This window comes from Chroicocephalus ridibundus, chromosome 9, assembly GCF_963924245.1.
Source record: "Chroicocephalus ridibundus chromosome 9, bChrRid1.1, whole genome shotgun sequence".
In the NCBI taxonomy this organism is placed as follows: Eukaryota; Metazoa; Chordata; class Aves; order Charadriiformes; family Laridae; genus Chroicocephalus; species Chroicocephalus ridibundus.
Window position 1 is genome coordinate 2,369,830 of NC_086292.1, and position 19,219 is coordinate 2,389,048.

Genomic DNA, 19,219 nt, shown 5'->3' on the forward strand with positions numbered 1-19,219 from the left:
TCGGGAAGTATAATGACAGCACAAAGCTGTTAAAGCATTCACTTGGCATCAGCTATTAAAAATAGCTCGTAATGTTTTCTAAATCAAAATTAGAGAGATAAGAGGGGAAAAAATGTATTTGGTATGTGTCAGAAAAATGCTAAGGCACAGAGCCTTGTGTTTTCAGCCAGGTGAGAAGGAGGATTGTGATTATTTATTCTGGTAATACCTTTTATGAACAAATCTCTACATAATGGTGAATATTGTATAGAAAAGTACGTTTGATCCCATTTCACCCGTCTCACTCCCAGGCGCGGTCTGTTCAGCGGGGTCTGTTGGAAGCCCTCAGCAGCAGCGGGAAGGAGAATGGTTGCGGGTACAGCTAATTTAAGGAGCACATCTTTTTTCCTATGAGATTTGTTATCGAGGTTTTTTGAGAATGTGGTGAAGATAAATGCTGTTTCTAAGAACTAGTCCAAGACTCAAATTTAAACACAGTGCACAGTATTGATTTCATTGAACAGGTTTGGTGTGATGCTTTTCTCAGCACTTCACTGGGCGCAGAGGGAGAGGAAAGAAGCGATTTTCCAAGTTAGGGCAAAACAGAAAAGATTTTCTATTGCATATTTAGCCTGAAATATCCTTTTCTTATGTTTTGCACAGCATCACTACTCAAAGCCTACACACCAGAGGAAGGTATTTGTACAATACATTAGTTAGTGGACTTCCCCCCCCCTCCCAGAGCATTCCAGAGGGAGGAGCCAGGTTTTAAAGACTATGAGTTTCTGGACAGTGCCCTGTCTCATCATCATTAATACTGTCTGGCATATCCATGAGTAATTTGCTAAAAAAATGATGATGTACAATTTATTTTCCGAGATTAATGATTTGTCTAAAATAATACCTACTGCTTATCTTTAAAAAAACTCACTACTAAATCTTATCTGAGTAAATAAATGCTGTACATTGATTTTATTTTTCCTCTTAAATGAATCCTTTGACGTGGCATTTATCTTTAGGGCACTCTCAAAAATCAAAAAGTATTTTAAGTTAATTTAATACACCTAAATATTAGCTTTTGAGAGTGGATAGAGGAAGGAAGTCTTGATTGCGTGTTGCTAAATTTGGCTTTTTAAATGTATGCCTTGTAAGTTGAATCACCGTACGTGGCCATGACTGTATAATCAACATTCTGTTTTCTGATGATCATTTTATGTTCTCTGTTCCTATAAAGACATGGAGATGTGGGGCCAGTGCTCCTCTCACACCAGTATAAATCAGGAATAGTTCTAGCAAAGGCAGTACAAAGTAAGTGTGAAGAGGGTAAGGAAGAAAGCAGGAGATTATCTGGGTTTTACTACGGTTTATCAGCATCCACAATTTCGCATCTATGATTGAGCGGTTGATACAATAGAACACTTTTTTTTTAGTGCCTCCTACCGCATCTATGATGGAGTGGTTGATACAATAGAACTCAAAACACTTTTTTTTTTTAGTGCCTCCTACCGCTGTCTCCCAGCTGCCATGACCCCGCGCCCTCCGTGGGGTGGCGGGGGGCAGGGGTGGTGCTAGCCGAGACCCAGCGCTGCTGCAGGGCTGCTGCCGGCACGGGGCAGAGGGTGCGCTGGGCACGTCAATCAGCCACAGAGCCACGGGTGTTCCCGTATCAGTCATGAAATATTAATAATGAAGACTATTTTGCTTTTTCCTTCCCAACATAGAGAAATGAGCTGTTGCTGAAAAAGAAGGGGCAGGAATAATCAACTTAGAAAGGAGACGAGGATGGACAGGTTTGGTTGTAAAGGTTATAAACATTAAGGAGGGAAAAAGGAAAAAATTAATCTGGATCAAGAGGTTAAAACCAGGGCGTAATGGGACAGAGATAGGTTAGGAGTCCTGTGAACTGAGAATCAGGGTGATTTTCTCGCCAATGGGTTGTGTAAGAATGGGAAATGAGTTCCAAGGAGAAGGGGCAGAAACCCATCGCCCCTGACTCTGGGAATGTGTTTGGAAAATAGAGATCTGCACTACCCACTCGGCACTGCCAAACACGCCCGAGCTGGTTTCTCAAGGTTTAGGCTTCTACAGCGTCTCGTTTGCAGCACAGGAATCCCGTCAGGCCAGTGGCCTGTATTTTCCGGTTTCTCATCCTATGGAACAGAACTTCCCATCATGGAAAATGATGGAAGTGTGTTACCTACTCAAAGGCATTTCTTCCTGCCTACAAGCAAAATTTTACAGTGTGAGGGTTTGTGTTTTGTTCTTTTATGCCTGTGATCTACCTTATTTGTTTAGCCAGTAACAAATGTATTCAACAGCGCTTGAAGCTTGAAGAATCTGACCAGGTTTCACCGTTACTTCTTTCTTTTCTTCAGCCCTCCCATGAATTCCCTGCTGAGTTCAGGCTCTGTAAGTATCTTACGATCAACCCGTCTCTCCTTTTCTCTCTGTAGGATCTGATACGAAGAGATATTCTGTATTACAAAGGTCGCATAGACATGGATAAGTATGAAGTGGTGGATATAGAAGATGGGAGAGATGATGACTTCAATGTCAGCATGAAGAATGCCTTCAAACTTCATAACAAGGAGACTGAGGAAATGCACTTATTCTTTGCCAAGAAACTGGAGGAGAAGTTACGATGGCTTAGAGCTTTCAGAGAAGAAAGGAAGATGGTAAAAGAAGATGAAAAGATAGGTGAGGAATATGAAATGAATCTCAAAGGAGATTGTTGGTAATGCTAAATTTAGCCCCAACTGTTGGAGGAACCCACATGTTTTTGGTAGTAGAATTACAGTTCAGCCTTGTTCAAATATCCTTGGTTGCTCTCATAGTCATAAATAGGTCTCTCTCCAATTCAGTCACTGTTATTTTTGGCCCTTAATAAACAAATTCTGTCCATAGCTTCAAGCCTGGACCTCCGTGGGTATTGTGAGAGAAGGAAACCTTTGGCCACCTGACTTCAGAGTCTGCTGGCTGCATCATTCTGCTCTGGTTGAGCATGTCTTGTGCAGGGTAGGAGGGCGGCGAAGTCAATGACTTGTCAGCCGTGCCCTTCCCTCAGCATCCGCCCATAAATTGACTGTAACCACTGTCAGTTCAGGCTGAGTTTGTGTCGCTCGGCTGTAAAGCACTGGGCATATTTACGATACTGTATAAATAATAATGGATCTAATCTTACTTTTCATACAGCCCCTGCGCAAGTGAGATTATAGAGAGGCCTGTCCTTTCAAGGAAGAATTGTTTTTCGTTAAAATACCTGCCCGTACACACAGCTCACTGGGTGACGCTTTGCCACCTAGGGCGTTCTGTGTTTGCCAAACAGGGCAGAACATTCCCCCCTCCCCACAAGAACAAGAGGCTTTGTAAGCAATCTTCTGAATTGTGTTTGCCGTGTTCCCTTTTTCAGGCTTTGAAATTTCTGAAAATCAAAAGCGGCAAGCGGCAATGACAGTAAAGAAAGTCAGTAAGCAAAAAGGTAACCGGCAACATGCACTGTGCCTGGTGATGTGAGGGTGGAGCGGGCTGGGCTGAATCCTGCTGGGTTAGGATCCAGCGTCCCCCTTGAATTTCCCCCTCCCCTTTCTCTTTTTTTATAAAATACCGTTTGTGCTTTGTATCCTTTCTTAATGTATCTGTGGGCCAAATTAATCTCTGGTCTAATGTGGTTGAAGCCAGTGGAATTTCACCAGAGATGAATTTGATCTTGTGTCTCCAGTCTGATGTCTAGAAGCTGTCCCTGGGGGCAGAAATCTATCTCAGTTGTTTATCTCAGGCTGAAATGGGAGTGAGTGCGGAGATGTGTAGGGGTTCTGCTAATTCCCAAAGTCTCCCATGAGCAAAGAAAGGTGGCTGAAATACTGGAGATGGTGAGGGAGCTACCCCTTTCCTGCTTTTGGGAAGGGGATACTCATGTTTCCTGGGGCTACCTGTAGCTTTTTAAGGTCAGCACAGTAGCATCAGCTCTAGGAAGTAAAGTATCTTAGTAAAGATACTACATCTCTCTAATACGTTTCCCCACCCAGGCAGGCTACGGCCAACTAATAAATGCCATGCTAGATATTAAACAGCGTCTCAACTGGCGGAACAGCCAGCGTTAATTATCTGTTGCAATAACTCTTGCAGCTACAGGTTTCGAAATAGTAAATACGGAGGGAAAGTCAGCGAGGTCATTTTTCAAGTTTTCCAAAGCTTCACAAAGTCGTAGACATATCGATTCGTTACCAAAGCACCGTGGCACAACTAGGCCTACAGATGGGTTTTGGGAGAACTCATCAGTCCTTGGCTATAGTCCATTCCAGGCTGATTCGTCCCCGCTCTGTGCAGGCATTGGGTTGGTTTTCGCAAAAGTCGAAGGAGCTCTTTGCTTTCTGCCTCACCTGTTTGTTGTCTACTGGCTTTGCTGGTCCAGTAGTGGTTCGCTAGGCCAACCGTAAACTCCTTGGTTTGCTGTGTCTCTCCATCGTCATTAGTCTTCTCCTCTCTACTAACTTCCTATGTTGTCTTCTGAGATGTTCTCTAAAAACTCTCCTGGCCAGATTTGCTAAGCTCAAAGTATGCAGACCCCCAGAAACGGGCCCAGGGACGCGTGTTTTACACCACGTACGTGTCGGTCAGGCCGTGGCGGCCGCTGGCACGAGCTCGGTTTCGCGGGTTGGCCCCTCACCACGTGCATGCTTGTCCCCCAGCACGGCAGCACCACGGAGATTGTGGCAACTGGGAAATTAGAGAAACTGACTTGCATGATGGCCACCACAAAACCAGTTTTAATTATTATTTGCTGTTCAATTAATTATATTATTAATTAATTGAGGCATTAATTAATAATTGTACTGTTAAGTGACACAGTTCAAAGGTGCCTGAGCATGCCTACCAGCATTCCCACTTAAATCACTGGACTTGCCTCCTGACAAATATAATATGCCTAACCGTACTCACTTCGTACACGGCAATTGCTCTCCTGTTTTCTCTCTTTCTCTTTCTCTCTCTTTCTCTCTGAGATCAAAAAGGAAGGGCTATTATCTTAGACTTATCTGACTATAAAATTAATTAGCTCCTAAAAGACCAGTCAGCATTCCTTTTATGAAGAGCGAGCTTACGCTGTAACACTGGTAGTTCTTTTTATGAGATGAAGTCCTCGAGTCAGACAGAAATGCAGTCAGACCCCGAGCATCAAGCGAAGTGAAGCCTGGTTGTTTTGCTTAAGACATGAAATCTGAAAAACAACAAATAGGGTCATTAAATTAGCAGCTCTGTTTCTTTTGTCCTACATTGGGGTGGTCGTAGCCCGGTCTCAGATTAATTAAATTAAGTACCGGCACTGAATGTTTTGCTGAAACATCTTAGTTTTCTTACTCTGTGGTTTGTCTTGTGCCCGAGACCCAAAGGGCGGCAGGAGGCTGCGGGAGCAGGGAGCTGGTGCCGTTGCTCGGAAGAGGGAGGTAGGAGGAAATTCCTGAGAGTTGGCTTTTAGTGACTGATTTTTTGAATCTTACCATATGCATTTTACATATATGCCCAACAATTTTTTTTGCCAAAGACCTTGGCAGGCACTCAGGGTGCAGCCCTCGGGGCTGGCAGCAGGCAGGGGGCTGCGCCTGTGCCTGGAGGTTGCTGCCTGCAGGCACCTCCCGCGGCACGACAGTAGCGTTGGAAGGGCCTTCAAGTTGGTTTTGGAGCATCGGTTAGACCTGGAAAGCAGTGAAGCCCTTTAGGAGTAGGAATACTTCCACGGCATTCAACTGAACTATTTATTGCTTTAAATTTAGGGACTTTGCAGGACAGGTCTCAGAGGCTGCAGCAGGGCTTGACAGCTCAACAGCTCGACGTGGCGTGTCGAGAGCCCTGCTCCCGTGTCGGTGGGTGCCTATTACAGACTTGTTTCTAGATTATCTCACGTGTTCCCTCCACCTCTTAAACGGGAAACCATGGTAATTTCCCTGTCATGGAATACTTAAGGAAGAGAGAAAAGCCGTGAAGGAGGTGAGATGGAAAACGCAATCAACTTTGTTAGAGGTGAAGCAGAAAAACATTTGTCAAATAGTATAAACCGCCGCTTATTTCATGCACTGCTGTACCACACCTCCCCGAAGTATTACTCCGGAGCTGGCTGGCGTGCGTTGGAAAAGGAAGCGTTTAAACTACCGCTCGCTGCAGCAGGCGAGGGAGAGAGGCTGAGACATCAGCTGATGGCAGGAGAAGAAACCTTAAAACTCTGCTTTTTAAACTAATGGAAACTTTATCCAGGTGATTGACAGAGAACGCAACTCTCAGTGGTTTGATAAGTTTTTGATCCCAAAATGAGGGCTCCGTGGGCACAGCTGAGCCCCCTCCTAACGCTCCCGTCTGCGCCGAAATGCGCGCAGGCATCAGGGCCAGGCTTCCTTCCAAAGCGATTTAAGGATGCGCAAGGTCAGATTTCAGCAATATACTGGGATTTGCACTACTTATTGGATTGGGCAAAATGTAATGATATTAGACCAGGTGCCTTAAGACAGCATTAAACCAATTTTTTCCCTTCTTTAAGTCCATTAGACATAAAGTAAATGGGTAGTGTCGGCTCTGCGCCTTACCAGCAGATAGAGGAAAGGGCTGTTTGTTGTTGTTTTTTTCTTTCTGCATTGATTGTTGGAGATCTCGCCTCTCAGTTACTGCCCTTTAGCTTCTTTCAATGTCAGTGTAGTAACTGGGAATAGAATTCAGTGTGGTGTCTCCTAGAAATAGCAAAGTAATGGAGAAATTTATTTGTCTTGACTTACGAAAACAACAAAAAGCCCCACAGCCCTTTCTAAGCTACAGCCAAGCAAGTGTGCAGCTCCCCTGCAGGGACATCCAGGTACCACTGAGGACCTTTGCTGCCTGCGCTGACACTGTAACGTTAAGTCAGCATCAAGTTGCACTTCCAAAATTGTGCCCGTTATTGACTAAAACAGTGGAAACAAGTCTAAAGTTCCCCTGAAAATGGATCCTTTGCGGATCTCCAGTCCATCCTTAACACAGACTGGGATTAGCCAGGGTGCTTTTTCCATTTCTAAGTGTCTGAAAACAGAAGGCTCCTGTAGTGCCTCTGTCCATCAAGGACTTCTGTTCTGCTGCCCACTTTTAATCTCCTCTCCAATAATTCGTGTTTGCAGCTTTCAGAAGCATTCTGTTACTTTCTGATCCCCAGCTCTGTCTACCTCTGTCCCCATGCAGGGCAGCGTGTACACGTAAGGGGTTTTTGCTGGTGTCCCTGGAAGCTGTCAGCCAGGGTGTCAGGCGGATCAGAGGTTCCAGTGCCCGGGAAGGACACCCCATTCTTAAAGCACCATTTCCCACTGATGTTTCCATTTTGCAAAATGAAATGTCTGTTCAAATGGAAAGAAGTGACCTTAGTGCTAGGTGGGAGGGTTTCCCACCCCAGGAGCTCCTCAGCCCCATGCTCTGAGCAGCTCCCTCGTGCCCTTCTCTCTGCCCTGTGCGTTCTCCTCTGCACCATGCCACAGACCTCAGCCCAGACAAGTCTTTATCCTGGTGGTCTGGGACATGCGGAAGGAGGGAATGTATATTCAGTCACAGTCACTCCTAGCCCTGAGCTTAGAAGGATGCTGTCACTCAATCTGCCCATAAATACCCAGCTATGCAAACCCAGCAGAGGTTAAATCTTCAGCCAGCATGAACTGCTTTGGCCTGCAGTAAAACACCCTCCGAGTCACTGAATGTTCCTGCTAACTTCTTCCTTTCTGATCACTTGAGCTCATGGCGAACTATGCCATAAAAACCCTGACTCAAAACCCAACAGCTTTTCTTTGGCTTCTCAAACTTCTGCACTTCAAGCTGTCCCCCAGCGAGTCTGCGCAGCAGGATGAGATGGCTGCGTGGTGGCGTTCCTGTGCTGGCTTCACCCAGCTGGCGAGGACAGGTCTTACCAGGTAGCAGAGTCTGTAGGTACCTCCTGTGGTTCTCCTGAGTGTTTAAGCCTATTTTATTGCATCTTCCTTGCTGACAAGATTGACATGGCCCTGACAGGTTTCCCCATTCGATTCACACATGTAGGCATAGCCTCAGGGGGATTGAGACTGAGCAACACAGAGAGTGACTGCTTTAAAACAAAGAGGGGCATTTGCATTTTCAGATAATCAGGGTCGCTTCCCTTTTCTCACAGAGCTTCCCACAGCGTAGGGAGCTAATCATGTTCTGGGTGGTATTTCCCCAGAGATTCAGAGACATCACAGAGCTTGTCCCCGTGCTTGTAAAATACAGACCCTACCCAAAACCTCCAAAACGCAGGTGTTATTCAGTGCCCATCTGCGGCTCGCCCAAACACTCCGTGCTTTGGGTCCACAAGCACCAGTCTCACTGATGGTAGTACAGAGAGATGGCTTCTCACTCCAGGCATTGGTAACCCAGCTGGAGTCAGTAGTATCATCTGAGATCCGGTCAGGTATACAAGCTAAGGCAAATCATGAATAAATCCTTGGCTGGGAGTCCTCTAAGGATGGCACCGGTCACTCGGCAATGGGCACATGCTTCTGAGCAAACTCTGCAGCAGAGTTTTTTGGTGGGATGTGAAACAGGCCTCTTGGGTTTTCCCTTGGCCCTGGTTTGAAAGGCCAAGATGTTGACGTCAATGTCATGTGGAGATTCCAACTGAAATAAGTTTGTCAGCCCAGATACTCCTGCACTTTCAGTTCGGTGAGGTATTTTAGGTAAGGGGCAGAGTTGCTACCCAAAGAGGCTGCATTTCAGGGCAGTGATGGACGAACTGATCTCTCCCTATCAGCAAAACAGGCGGAGTGATCTTTGCTATCAGTGTACAGAGTGCCAGAGGAGAGGGAGGCTGTATAAATACAAGATGGGATAAATTAGTTTTCACCTGGCTTTGATTGATAAAGCCCTAGTATTATTTATTCCGTCTTGTCTTGCTTAGCTTTTGCTTATCACATGAGGAATCATTATCTTAATGTCTTGTCTAATGACATCAGGTTGCAGTAACAGACTTGATAAATAGTCTCAGGAAGGTCAAGTTACCTCAGTATTTGTAGATACTGTGGTTGGCTGTGGAATAGCCAGGACACGAGATCACTGTTCTCCTCTGTTGCGTTTCTCAAGCTGCAGTTAGCCCTTTTCCCCCCCTCTTCCTCCAAACCGGAGAAGTTAGGCTGGTGGTTAGGAGAGAGAGCTAAGGCATGTCCGGTACCATCCCTGGCAATATCTGCCTCTGCCAGGCCATTGAGTAAAATCCCTGGCTGTGTAAAAAACCGTGGCTAATGCACCGCTTAAATTCCTTAAATTCCTCTGGAGCTGGGCGGCTATGCCAAAGTTTGAGTGGGTAGTTTAGCGTGGAAGTGCGAAGCCATGAAGCCCCCGGCTGCTTAGGACCGCCTTCGGAGGCAGAGGTCTCCTGCTCACAGCTGCCACCCACACCTCTTGCTGGACAAACCAGGTCTGCAGTGGGGGAAGAGGACTGATAGCAGACACAGCGTAGTTTGCTAAGTCTAAACATAACAGCCACCAAGTGAATCGTGGTGAAGTGCTTTGAGATCCTCTGTTGAAACGTGCTGAAGAAAGGCAAAGGGCTGTACCCGCTCAGCCATTACTGCTTCTTATTTCTTTAACTTAAGCCTGTCGCTATTGCAGGAGTAATCAACCCTACAACAATTAGTGTTCTTGAGGTATGTTCCTGGCTACGCCACGTTGTGTATGGGTTACAATATTCAGGACGAAATGGAGTTGATGGGATTTTTGAGCATGGCTCCTGAAGGATGCAGGTTGGCTCAGCTGCTGTTGGGATCAGAGGAGAGGAAAGGTTCCTTAGCGCAGCACGGCTTCCTTCCCCACCAGCAGCCTCCCCTCGGCCAGCGGAGAAAGCAGGGGTTGATAGTTTATCGTCTCCCACTCAACTCTGGCTAACGAACAGCGTGATACCTAGACAGCTAGGTAGAAGGAAAGCCTATGAAAAAGCTCCTGATCAAAGTATAAACTAAAGTCTTAAAGGTCGAGGATGGAACAAACAGCTTGTAAGGCAAGTTTCCTGGTTATATATAGGCAAATCTGAGTGTTTTCTGTCTATGTTTTGTATTAAGTCTGGAAAGGTGCAGTGTTCGTGTGGCTGTCCTGCTCTCCTGTGACTGGCTCTGTCTGCACGTGTCCATGTGGATTGCCTGTTAACAGCATGCTCCTACACCTTCAGGTGCTACTGAAGTCGTCTTGTAACCTCAAATAGAAGAGACACTTTGAAAAAAAGAACTAGGAGGGAAAAAAGAGACAGCTTTAAATCTTTTTAATTGTTTTCTTCTGAGCTGAGAAACCCGAAAGATTCCGAGTGACGTTGCCTAGTACTAAAAAAAGACACGATTTCAACTGACAGCGCAGCATCTCTCTTTACCAGTTTTGTCTAGCCAAATTATAAACCCTGGAGTTTTCTTTTTCTCGTTCTGAACAGATTTCCACAACCCCCACCCTGCCGAACGATCTTGCTGTGCAGCTGCAGCCTTTATTTTCTGCCACAGTGCAGAATTGTGCGTGAACCAGCAGAAGGAGCTCCAAGTCTGGTCATTGGTGTAGAGCTGCTTTCTTACCTTGGAAAGGCAGCGCAGCAGCTGTGTCTAGAAATCATTACTTATCTATCGATTCTTTCCCTTTGCGCTTTGAATTCTGTTTGCCGAGCAGCCCAAAATTGAATCGGGAGAGAGCGTTGCTCATTTCTTTCTGTTGAATTGCAGGGGAGTTATGGCTTTGCATATGAAAAAAAAAAAAATCCCTCAAGAGACAATTTTGTACAATGGCCCCGAGTTCTGATGAGGGAACAAACTGCTTCAGAGCAGAATAGAAAAAATACCAACCTGTCATACTTTTTCCCAGAATTGCTCTTTCTCGGGATTTGAAGATGTGCAGATTAGGGGAATCTCCCTCCCCCCCCCCCGCCAATTCCTGTGTTCACCTTGTTGAGAATGTGGGTATGTCTAAAAAAAAAAAAAGCCATTCTTGGGGTACCTCAGGCTATTGCAAAGTGCTGTATCACAGTTTCACAAGAAAATATATTCTTACGGAATTATCAGCCTGACTTGCCAGAGCACCAGTGTTTTTATTTGCATGCCCCCAAAGACACGGTAATTATGCATGCCATTGAGATCTGCAGTCTTGGTCGTTCAGGCCATGGAGGCCATTTGATAAATATGATAAATATGGTAAATATGCAAACCTTCGGCTGCTTATTCAAGTAGAACCAGCCAGGAGCTTTTGACATTCATCCAGCCTAGACGTTAGTGCCAACAGTCTACGTCCTCGAGCAGGGCCACGCAAATGACACTGAGAATACGGGTCTGAGCTTCTTTACTGAGGGACGTGACAGTGTGTGCATGGGTATGTTTTGAGCAAGGATAGACGTTTTTCAGGAGTTGGGACCAAAAAGGCTATTTTGGGAAAGAACTGAACGGGGTTTGCTAGTGATCTGGCCAGGGGAGTCTGCCTTTTTCTCTTTTGGAGAAGACAGACTATGGATTACGTTCTTTGCAGTGTAACTCCATCAATGTCAGTGGACTTCATCCAGACTGTCCTTTCTCTACTTCTTCAGCCTTCCAAGTGCATAACATTTTGCTGATCCAGGAGATTTCTTAGCATTTCTGTTTCATGATTAAAATACATCAGTTCACCCTTCGCAAATTGGTTTAGAGACAATAAAGAGCTCGGCCCGGCTCAGCATGGCAGACCGGACACATCGCAGGGCTGACTGCTACTCTGCAGCCACGGGATGCAAAAGACGTTGGGCCATGTCATTAAAGCAGTGGGGGTTTAAGGTCTTCCAAAGCTGGAAACAATTGCTGGATGTCCCTTAGTAGCAGCTTTAGATTCACGGCTCCTTTGTGTTGTAGAGCATTAGTTAGTAATCTTTGTGGCACAAGGCCTGTTTGCCTTGGAAGTAATTCCTGGTCCTGTGGGTCAGTTGAAGATCCAAACCACTTCCCAGACAGAAGAAGATACATTTCCCAACTCTAGCCTTGTAGGGGAACTGTACCAGATCCTAACATCCCCATAGATTGAAGAAGATACATTTCCCAACTCTAGCCTTGTAGGGGACCTGTACCAGATCCTAACATCCCCATAGATTCTAAAATTCCTCACCAGTCTCTGCTGGGAAAAGCGGCCAAGGCACTAACGGCTGGTGGCCTCCAGGAGAACGTCTACACTCCTGTATGGGTTCAGGGGCTAGAGTTCGCCCTCCAGAGCAGACTCTGCAGTTGCTTACGCTGCCTACACGTTGATCTGCCTTCCAACAAGGCAGTTTGGGGCAGGACAGTGGTAGAAGGGATGGAAGAGGTAGGGCAGAGATGAGCTCGGGCCCACGCTCTACCCCTAAGGACTTCATTGGCTTAAGTCACATAGAGTGGTAAATGCAAATTGATGGTTGGGGCCTGCCAACAAGGATGGTACAGAAGTTGGCTCCGGTGTCCTAGAACTGACCCTCTTCCAGGTTTGACCCCAGGACAGCAAGGGCTCTGGGGCTGCACTCTGCTCGGCAGGCTTTCTCTGGGAGAGAGGAGCTTGGGAAAGACAGAATAGAAAACCTGCTGATGAATAACTCTGTTCCAGCATGCAGATACAAATGCAGAACATCTCCAGGTTGTTTGTTTCAAATGAGTTTGAAATATTAACTGTGATGAATTTGTTTAAGGTTAATAAGTATGAATCATGGAGTAGGTTTTGTCCACCATAAGGAGAAAGGTCTTGGTTACTCCCTACAGTGGACAGCATGATTTGATGGTGTTTGCTGTAAAGAAGGGGAAATCAGTTAGACATAGCCAAGATGATATCTCCATTTGGTCTGAACCTTTTGAGGACTTTAACAAGCCTTGATTGGTAAATTCTGTCACAAGGGGAAGCGAATTAATTTTCTCTCTTAAAGCCATACTAAAGCCTTAGCTTTGTATCTAAAAGAGGTCCTGAATTATACTCGGCAACATACAAAAGTTGTCAGATGAGCTCCGTGAGTGCGATTTGTGAGGCTTTTTCATTGTCTGTAAGTACCCGACTGTGTGCAGCCTTCCTGTGCCCGGGCCGGCCGGCACCGGTCCCGCAAAGCATGTGTTTGTGTGTCAGTAGGAACCGCTAACTGAATGCAAAGAGTCGCATTTCTTTTACACACGTTGCTGTGGTACCTGGGTGCTAATCACCGTATTTTGCCTTCTCTAGCACCTTCCCAGCCGAGGATCTCAAAGTGTTTTACAAACATTAATTAATTTAGCTTCACAACCCTCGTGTGAGGTAGGTGGGTGATGCCATCCCGCTTTCCAGATGAGGACACTGATCTACTTGGGTAGAGTCGCCTTGCTCCTGCGGTTAAAACCAGGGGAGGCAATGGCCTCGAGATGGCCCTTGCGAAGCTTGCCACCCGTCCTGCGGCCGGGGCTGCCCTCCCCGCAGAAGGAAGAGCAGTTCTGCATGCAGCAGAGGGGATCCAGAGATGGCCAGAGCTTGCAGCAACCTGCTTCAGAGCCCTGCTCCTCCCTCCTTCCTGCCCTTCTCTGGAGTGGTGGTTTCCAGTCGGTCACGCTGCCCCGAGGCTGAAGGAGGGATTATCCCTCATCAGTGGTGTTGCGGGGAAGGAAATACAGAAGTAGCTATATTACTGCTCCCTCTAGTCTACACTTCGGTGGGGACTTGCCTCCCTTCTGTTGCACTTCCATTCACCCCGACCTGCCCTTTCTACACCATCCTTCACAACGGGTTGCGTAGGTGCCAGCTTGCTGAAGCTCCCCCTTTCCGTGGGAAAGCTGTAAGGGCAGCATCCCCTCACCCCGGTCCTGCGCAGGAGCTGTGACTCACGTACGTGGGAATGATCCGTCTAGAACCTGAAAGCGTAGCCTTGCCGGTCCGTCCATTGCTACCAGTTTGGATTGAGCAGAATCAGCCTTTTCTGCGTTGCGTGCAGCCGTTTTTGGCTGAAACCAGACTGGTAAATTTAAAATGAACCCTATGGAAAAGTCCTACAAACTTTCCTAAAGAAAATAATGAGTTGCCCTTTGTATAGGCAGAATGGCGCTGAAGCGATGCGGGTCCCTGCAGCGTAGCGCTTCCTCCACAGCGGCTCTGCTCCGGGCTGACGCAGGAGCCGGTGCCGAGTGGTCCTCGGGGTCAGGCTGCTCGGGGCTGGTCACCGCGGCATGTTGGGGCGAAACCGCTTTCCAAGCACAGCTGGGAGGGAGGGTAACAACCAGCTTGGAAACACCAAAATTTGCGAGCGGGTTGAATGACGCGGTTGCGTGCCTTCGTCTGACCAGATTGGTGTTGCGAATGGCCTGGCCCTGTGTTTGTGCCTCGTTAGGTCACGCAGGACTTTTCCATCAGGGCAGGCAAAACTCTGCCAATACAAAAGTAATGGATCTTTTCCAAATCTTCAACGCGCGGCCTAGTGTAGGGAGCCTCCGAGCTGAGTTTAGGCAGCTGCTGCGTTCCTCCGTAGACTTGCCGTCTCTAGCACGACTCCCTGTTGTTTGGGACCCTGGTTGTTAAGCGGTAAGAAGCGATAGCATGACGAAGAAAGACTATTGACCCAATTGCACTTTGACTGATCTGTTTCTTTTTCCCCCCAATCATCGATGCAGGTGTGAGCTACTCCAAGTCGGTTCCTCCAGCCTACCCACCACCCCAGGATCCATTAAATCAGGGACAATACATGGTGACAGATGGCATATCCCAGTCCCAGGTCTTCGAGTTCACCGAACCCAGACGCAGCCAGGCACCATTCTGGCAAAACTTCAGCAGGTTAACACCATTCAAAAAATAATACCTAGAGAGATGGAGAATTTTAACTTAAAAGAACTCAAATTTAAAAATAAAAATAAATAAAATTATATTTATAGATGGACCTTTTTTCGGAGAAGCACTGTTGCAACTAAATATATATACATATATATATATACACACACATTTTAAAAATAATAATATATATACATATATGTATATATATAGAAGGACCAAAAACTTTTTTTGTTGTTTTTGGGAAGCAATCTGCTACTAGATACTAGGAAGCACCAATGATTTCTAACCATGTGACCTGTTTTATTTTATTCCATTGGTCGGACATCTTTTTTTTATTATTATTTTCTTCTTCATTTTCATTCGAGTCGTCATTGGCATCCCAGAATGCTTTCTCGCTTGTGTGAATTTGTCATCGGAGTTCCTCATGGACTACATCGGTGTATATTTTATTTGATTTTATTTATGGGGGGGGGCGGGAGGGGGGGGATGTTGTTTGTTTTTTGGAGTGCCGGGAGGTCTCTGCTCCCTCTCCCTCCCTCTCCGTCCCTTCCTTGGCTGTCCCTGGAATTATCATTTCAATGCAGAGCATCGACCCCTTCCCGTCCCCGTCCTGCATTCTCTGGTCTGACTCGTGCCTGTCTGGATGTGCTCCCTCGTGCACCATGCTCTGCTGCGCAGTCTTTCTCTGGCTTTAACTGTTTTCTTGTGGGCAGGTGAGAACAAGCAGAAGGGCTGTCAGCTATTTAGGAAGTGAGAGATGGGTTTTCCTCAGTTAATTTTTTGCCCTTTTTTTTTTTTTTTTTTTTTTTAAAGCGCTGTCTTTTTCTCAATTCAGCGTGATTTGGTCACGCTCAGAGTAAGACTGAGAAAAGAATATCGGGGGCTTTTATTTCTTTTGCATCTAGTTTTCTTTCTGTGGGGTTATCTTTAATTTATTTTCTTTTTAAGCTGAGACACGACTCTGAAAAGCCCACTCCTATCTTTGTTTTCCACGCAAAGATAAAAGCTTAAAAACCGGCGGCTTCATGCCCTCCATCCCAGCTAGAGGAAAATTGGCTATTAGTCTCCAACAAATGGCCAGTTTTCTTTCTTCAGGAACTAAGGTCCCATCCTGTTGGCCACGCTCCCGCCTGCACAGTACTGCGTTAATGAACCACTAATTGCCATTGACAGGAGCAATGATCCCAAAAGCGAGGACCGTGACTGCCCTCCCTGCCTGCTCTGCCCCGTCGCCTCTCAGACCCCTGCCTTGGCTCGGGCACCGATGGCCCGGGCAGAGCCTGAGCTGCCGTAGCCACCCCGTCGCGGAAGGATCATTGCCCAGGTCACTGGAAGTGTTTACCTGGTATTTAATGCACCCAGACTGCAGCGCAGAGGAGAAATGCCTTTCAGGAGAGATAGGGAGGTGACCCGAGCTGAGCCGTACGACCGTGATTACGTGACCTAATCCAAAGCAGCGATCAGTTAACCCAAATCAGCGATCAGTTTAATCGGAGGGCAGCAGCAGAGGTGGATCGTATCGGTGTCAGTGGGTCTGGAGTCATCAGCGCAACTCTCCAGGTCTCTTTCTCTCTCTTTTTCTCCCTCCGGAGACTCATCGCTCTGTTTTTTAAAGACACTTCCTACAATTTCAGCCTTAAGTAGATTCGTTTGCAAGCGCAAAAGCTTACGTTTAAGCTTGTAAAAAAAATCATTGTGCACTAGGATGATTTTTTTTCTCCTAGGGCAAATGAGAGTGTTTGACCAGATTCAGAAGATGAGCTTAAAAACTTTGCAGAGCTATTCTGCAAGCTCCTTTGAAAATGTGGGATGAAGTGATTGATCACGGTATTTATCATTTTCTTTGGAATCTGATACACCCCATGAGCGCCCCAGGCCAACTACTGCGGAGATACATTATATTTTTTTCTCCCCGGAGAAATACAAGAGAATGGGAAGCAGAGAGCGTGATGTCAGTATTTCCGTGGAGCCTGTTTTATTTCAGGGCATATGACAAGGCAATGGCTGTATTTTTATTTAAGTACAAAAATAATCTCAGCACTTTTTAGCCATCTAGAAACTATGAATAAACAGCAGAGCCAGGTTAGTGTTTTGGGGAGGAGAAGTGGCCCCTCTGTGACAGGCAGCAGCGAAACACCAGGAGTCCCAAACAGGAGGCAGCCCAATTTTATATCAGAACTTATTTTTATGCTCTTTTGTATCTTTGCATTTTGATGGTCAGATTGGAATATTGACTATGTAGCAAGTATTATTTTGTCTTTAACAGAATGGGTATTTAAAGAGGTGAATGAGATGGGTTCTCGGGCGTTAACTGAAATGGTTTAGTATTTCTGAATGGCTGGAGAGATGCAGAGAGAGAGAGAAAGAGAGAGAGATTACAAACTGTTGTCAACATGATGAAAATTTCACTTATTCCTTTGCCTTTTTAATTGCTTAGGGAAAAAAAAAGTAACAAGCACATTAGTTAAGCCTGTTCATTTACTGTTTTGTGCCTCAGAGAGTGAGAATGAGACATCCATAATTTTTATGAGAAGATGCTTCCTAAATATTCAGCACTAGGAAAAAAGAAACACCACCGCCACACCATTATTTGCATCATAAATCAAGACTCGCTTGATCTGACAAGGCCACTTGTTGGACTCGCAGCTTCTTTCTTAAATGGAAAGCCCAAAGGAGCTAGCCTTGCTCGTGCTTGCCCAAGCCAGGCGGCCGGCAAAGCAGATGCGGGCGCTTGTTCCAGAGGGAAGAGGGGCTTGGCGCTCAGGCATGGCATTCAAGAAAGCTCTTCCCCTCCATAAATTGCCGAGGTGCTGCAAGAGATGGAGCGTTGTCACAAAGAAGAACCAGCTCCGGGTCCCACTTTTCCTCCCCGCGGTGGCTTTCCCAGTAGGGCGCGGGGTTGGGCGGCCCCGGGGCTGGCGCGGGCAGCAGCGCAGACGCGGAGTGGGGTGATTTTGACCGAGCGTCTGATACTGACTTTCATTTCAATGCCAGACAGGAGGAACCCACTTACCATTCCATACGCAGAAACAAGAGAGTTGTAACAAACTGACATGTTTACGGTATTTCTCTGGCTGAATCTATATATATATATAAAAAAACAAAAATACCCTCTTCCCTAGGTAAATGACATGCATTACCCCTTGACCTAGACACTAGAACAGAGGATCTAAATTCAAGACTTTTCGCCTCCCCACCCTCTCCAAAAAGATCAAACAAGAACCAACCTAGGTGCATCTAACAGTTGTAAATAGAAAATAATACATAGAGAAATATATTTGAAATTTGTTTCAGTTTCTGGATGGTCGCTGGCCGTCCATTGCAATGTTATTGATAGTACACTGTGGTGCTTTGGGTTTCTGGTTTTGTTCTCTTTATGCTCTGTCATCTTTTCATTGCAGCTACATTTCAGGGAACATGTATATTTAGTAGCTATTGTAAGTTCTGCATGGCATCACCGAGCTTATTTTTCCTTAAGAAGAAGAGAAGAGTCTGTAGGAGTTTAAAGGCACTATGACGACAGGGACTTGTAGCAGAGAATTTAAAAAAAAAAAAAAAAAAAGGTTTTTAAAATTCTAGTTTGAAGCCAAATACTGATATTTTAGTGCTTTTGGGGTTTTAACAGTAAGAGAAAAAAAAAAAAAAAGAAAAAAAAAAGGATTTTGGTAACCCAGCTGATCCGCACTTGCCAGTTTTATTATTTTGTTTATATTGGACTGTTTGACCCTGTCAAACAAGTGTCAAAGTTGTGTGTATAAAACAAAAAAAGTGTTTAAAAAAGTGTTGTAAAGACACTGAGCCTTATGAAAATATTTATGGAATTAAATAAAAAGAAGTGAAAAGGCATCTGAAGGCATTTTAAATCATTTTCCTCAGAGCGGTCTCACTCTTTTCCCAAAGGCTGAGCACGAGTCGCTGGGGTGGGGCTCCAGCTTGTCAGCAAAACAGACGCCAAAACATCCGTGTGTAACCAAAGAATAGGTTTGTTCTGGAAATATCCCCCCCCCCCCTTGCTTTGTGTCCTCCGTCTGAACTGAGCGAGATGATTAATGAGTAGCTGGGGGTTCGGCGCTGGCAAAATACGGCCTTGCAAGTGCTGGCAGGGGTTGCTCTAAGCGGAGCTTGGATCGTGTCTTCTGCGAAACATGGGTTTAAAATGCTTTCTGCTTCCTCACCTTTGCTCAGCTCCAGCCCAAAGTTGAAGACAGCTGAATTCTCCAAATACCCGGGGGGGTTGGAGGGGGGCAGCCCCGCCGCACGCTGCAGAGCCCCGGGGCGAGCGGGTTCCTGCCCTGGCTCTCCCTCGGCGCGGAGGGAGCAGGTGCCCACGGGGAGAAGGAACCGGGCGCTTTGCCCCCAAAAGGCAAAGTGCTCTCTGCAGAAACCCAGTGGCAGTTCACAGGTAAGAGAGATGAGTCACGTATGTCTAGGTAGCCCAAAAATACGGTTAAAACCAAGCGGAGTGGGGTTATCGCACCGCGGCATCCAGAGCCGGTGGCGG

The 19,219-nt window shown here is 46.2% G+C and overlaps 1 protein-coding gene across 11 annotated transcripts in view; it reads left to right on the forward strand.

Moving 5' to 3' along the window:
• ARHGEF9 (Cdc42 guanine nucleotide exchange factor 9) overlaps window positions 1–18,564 on the forward strand; it is a 195,263-nt gene extending 176,699 nt beyond the window's left edge. For 9 of the 11 annotated variants that reach the window (XM_063346929.1, XM_063346933.1, XM_063346940.1 and 6 more), the window contains 4 exons: window positions 2,433–2,676; window positions 3,389–3,457; window positions 14,562–14,721; window positions 15,892–18,564. In XM_063346929.1, the coding sequence (XP_063202999.1) occupies window positions 2,433–2,676; window positions 3,389–3,457; window positions 14,562–14,721; window positions 15,892–16,012 (594 nt within the window). In that variant the 3' untranslated portion in view covers window positions 16,013–18,564. The remainder of the gene's footprint in view (window positions 1–2,432; window positions 2,677–3,388; window positions 3,458–14,561; window positions 14,722–15,891) is intronic. The other 2 variants (XM_063346930.1, XM_063346931.1) reach the window with 2 other exon arrangements.
• Window positions 18,565–19,219: the final 655 nt, after the last annotated feature.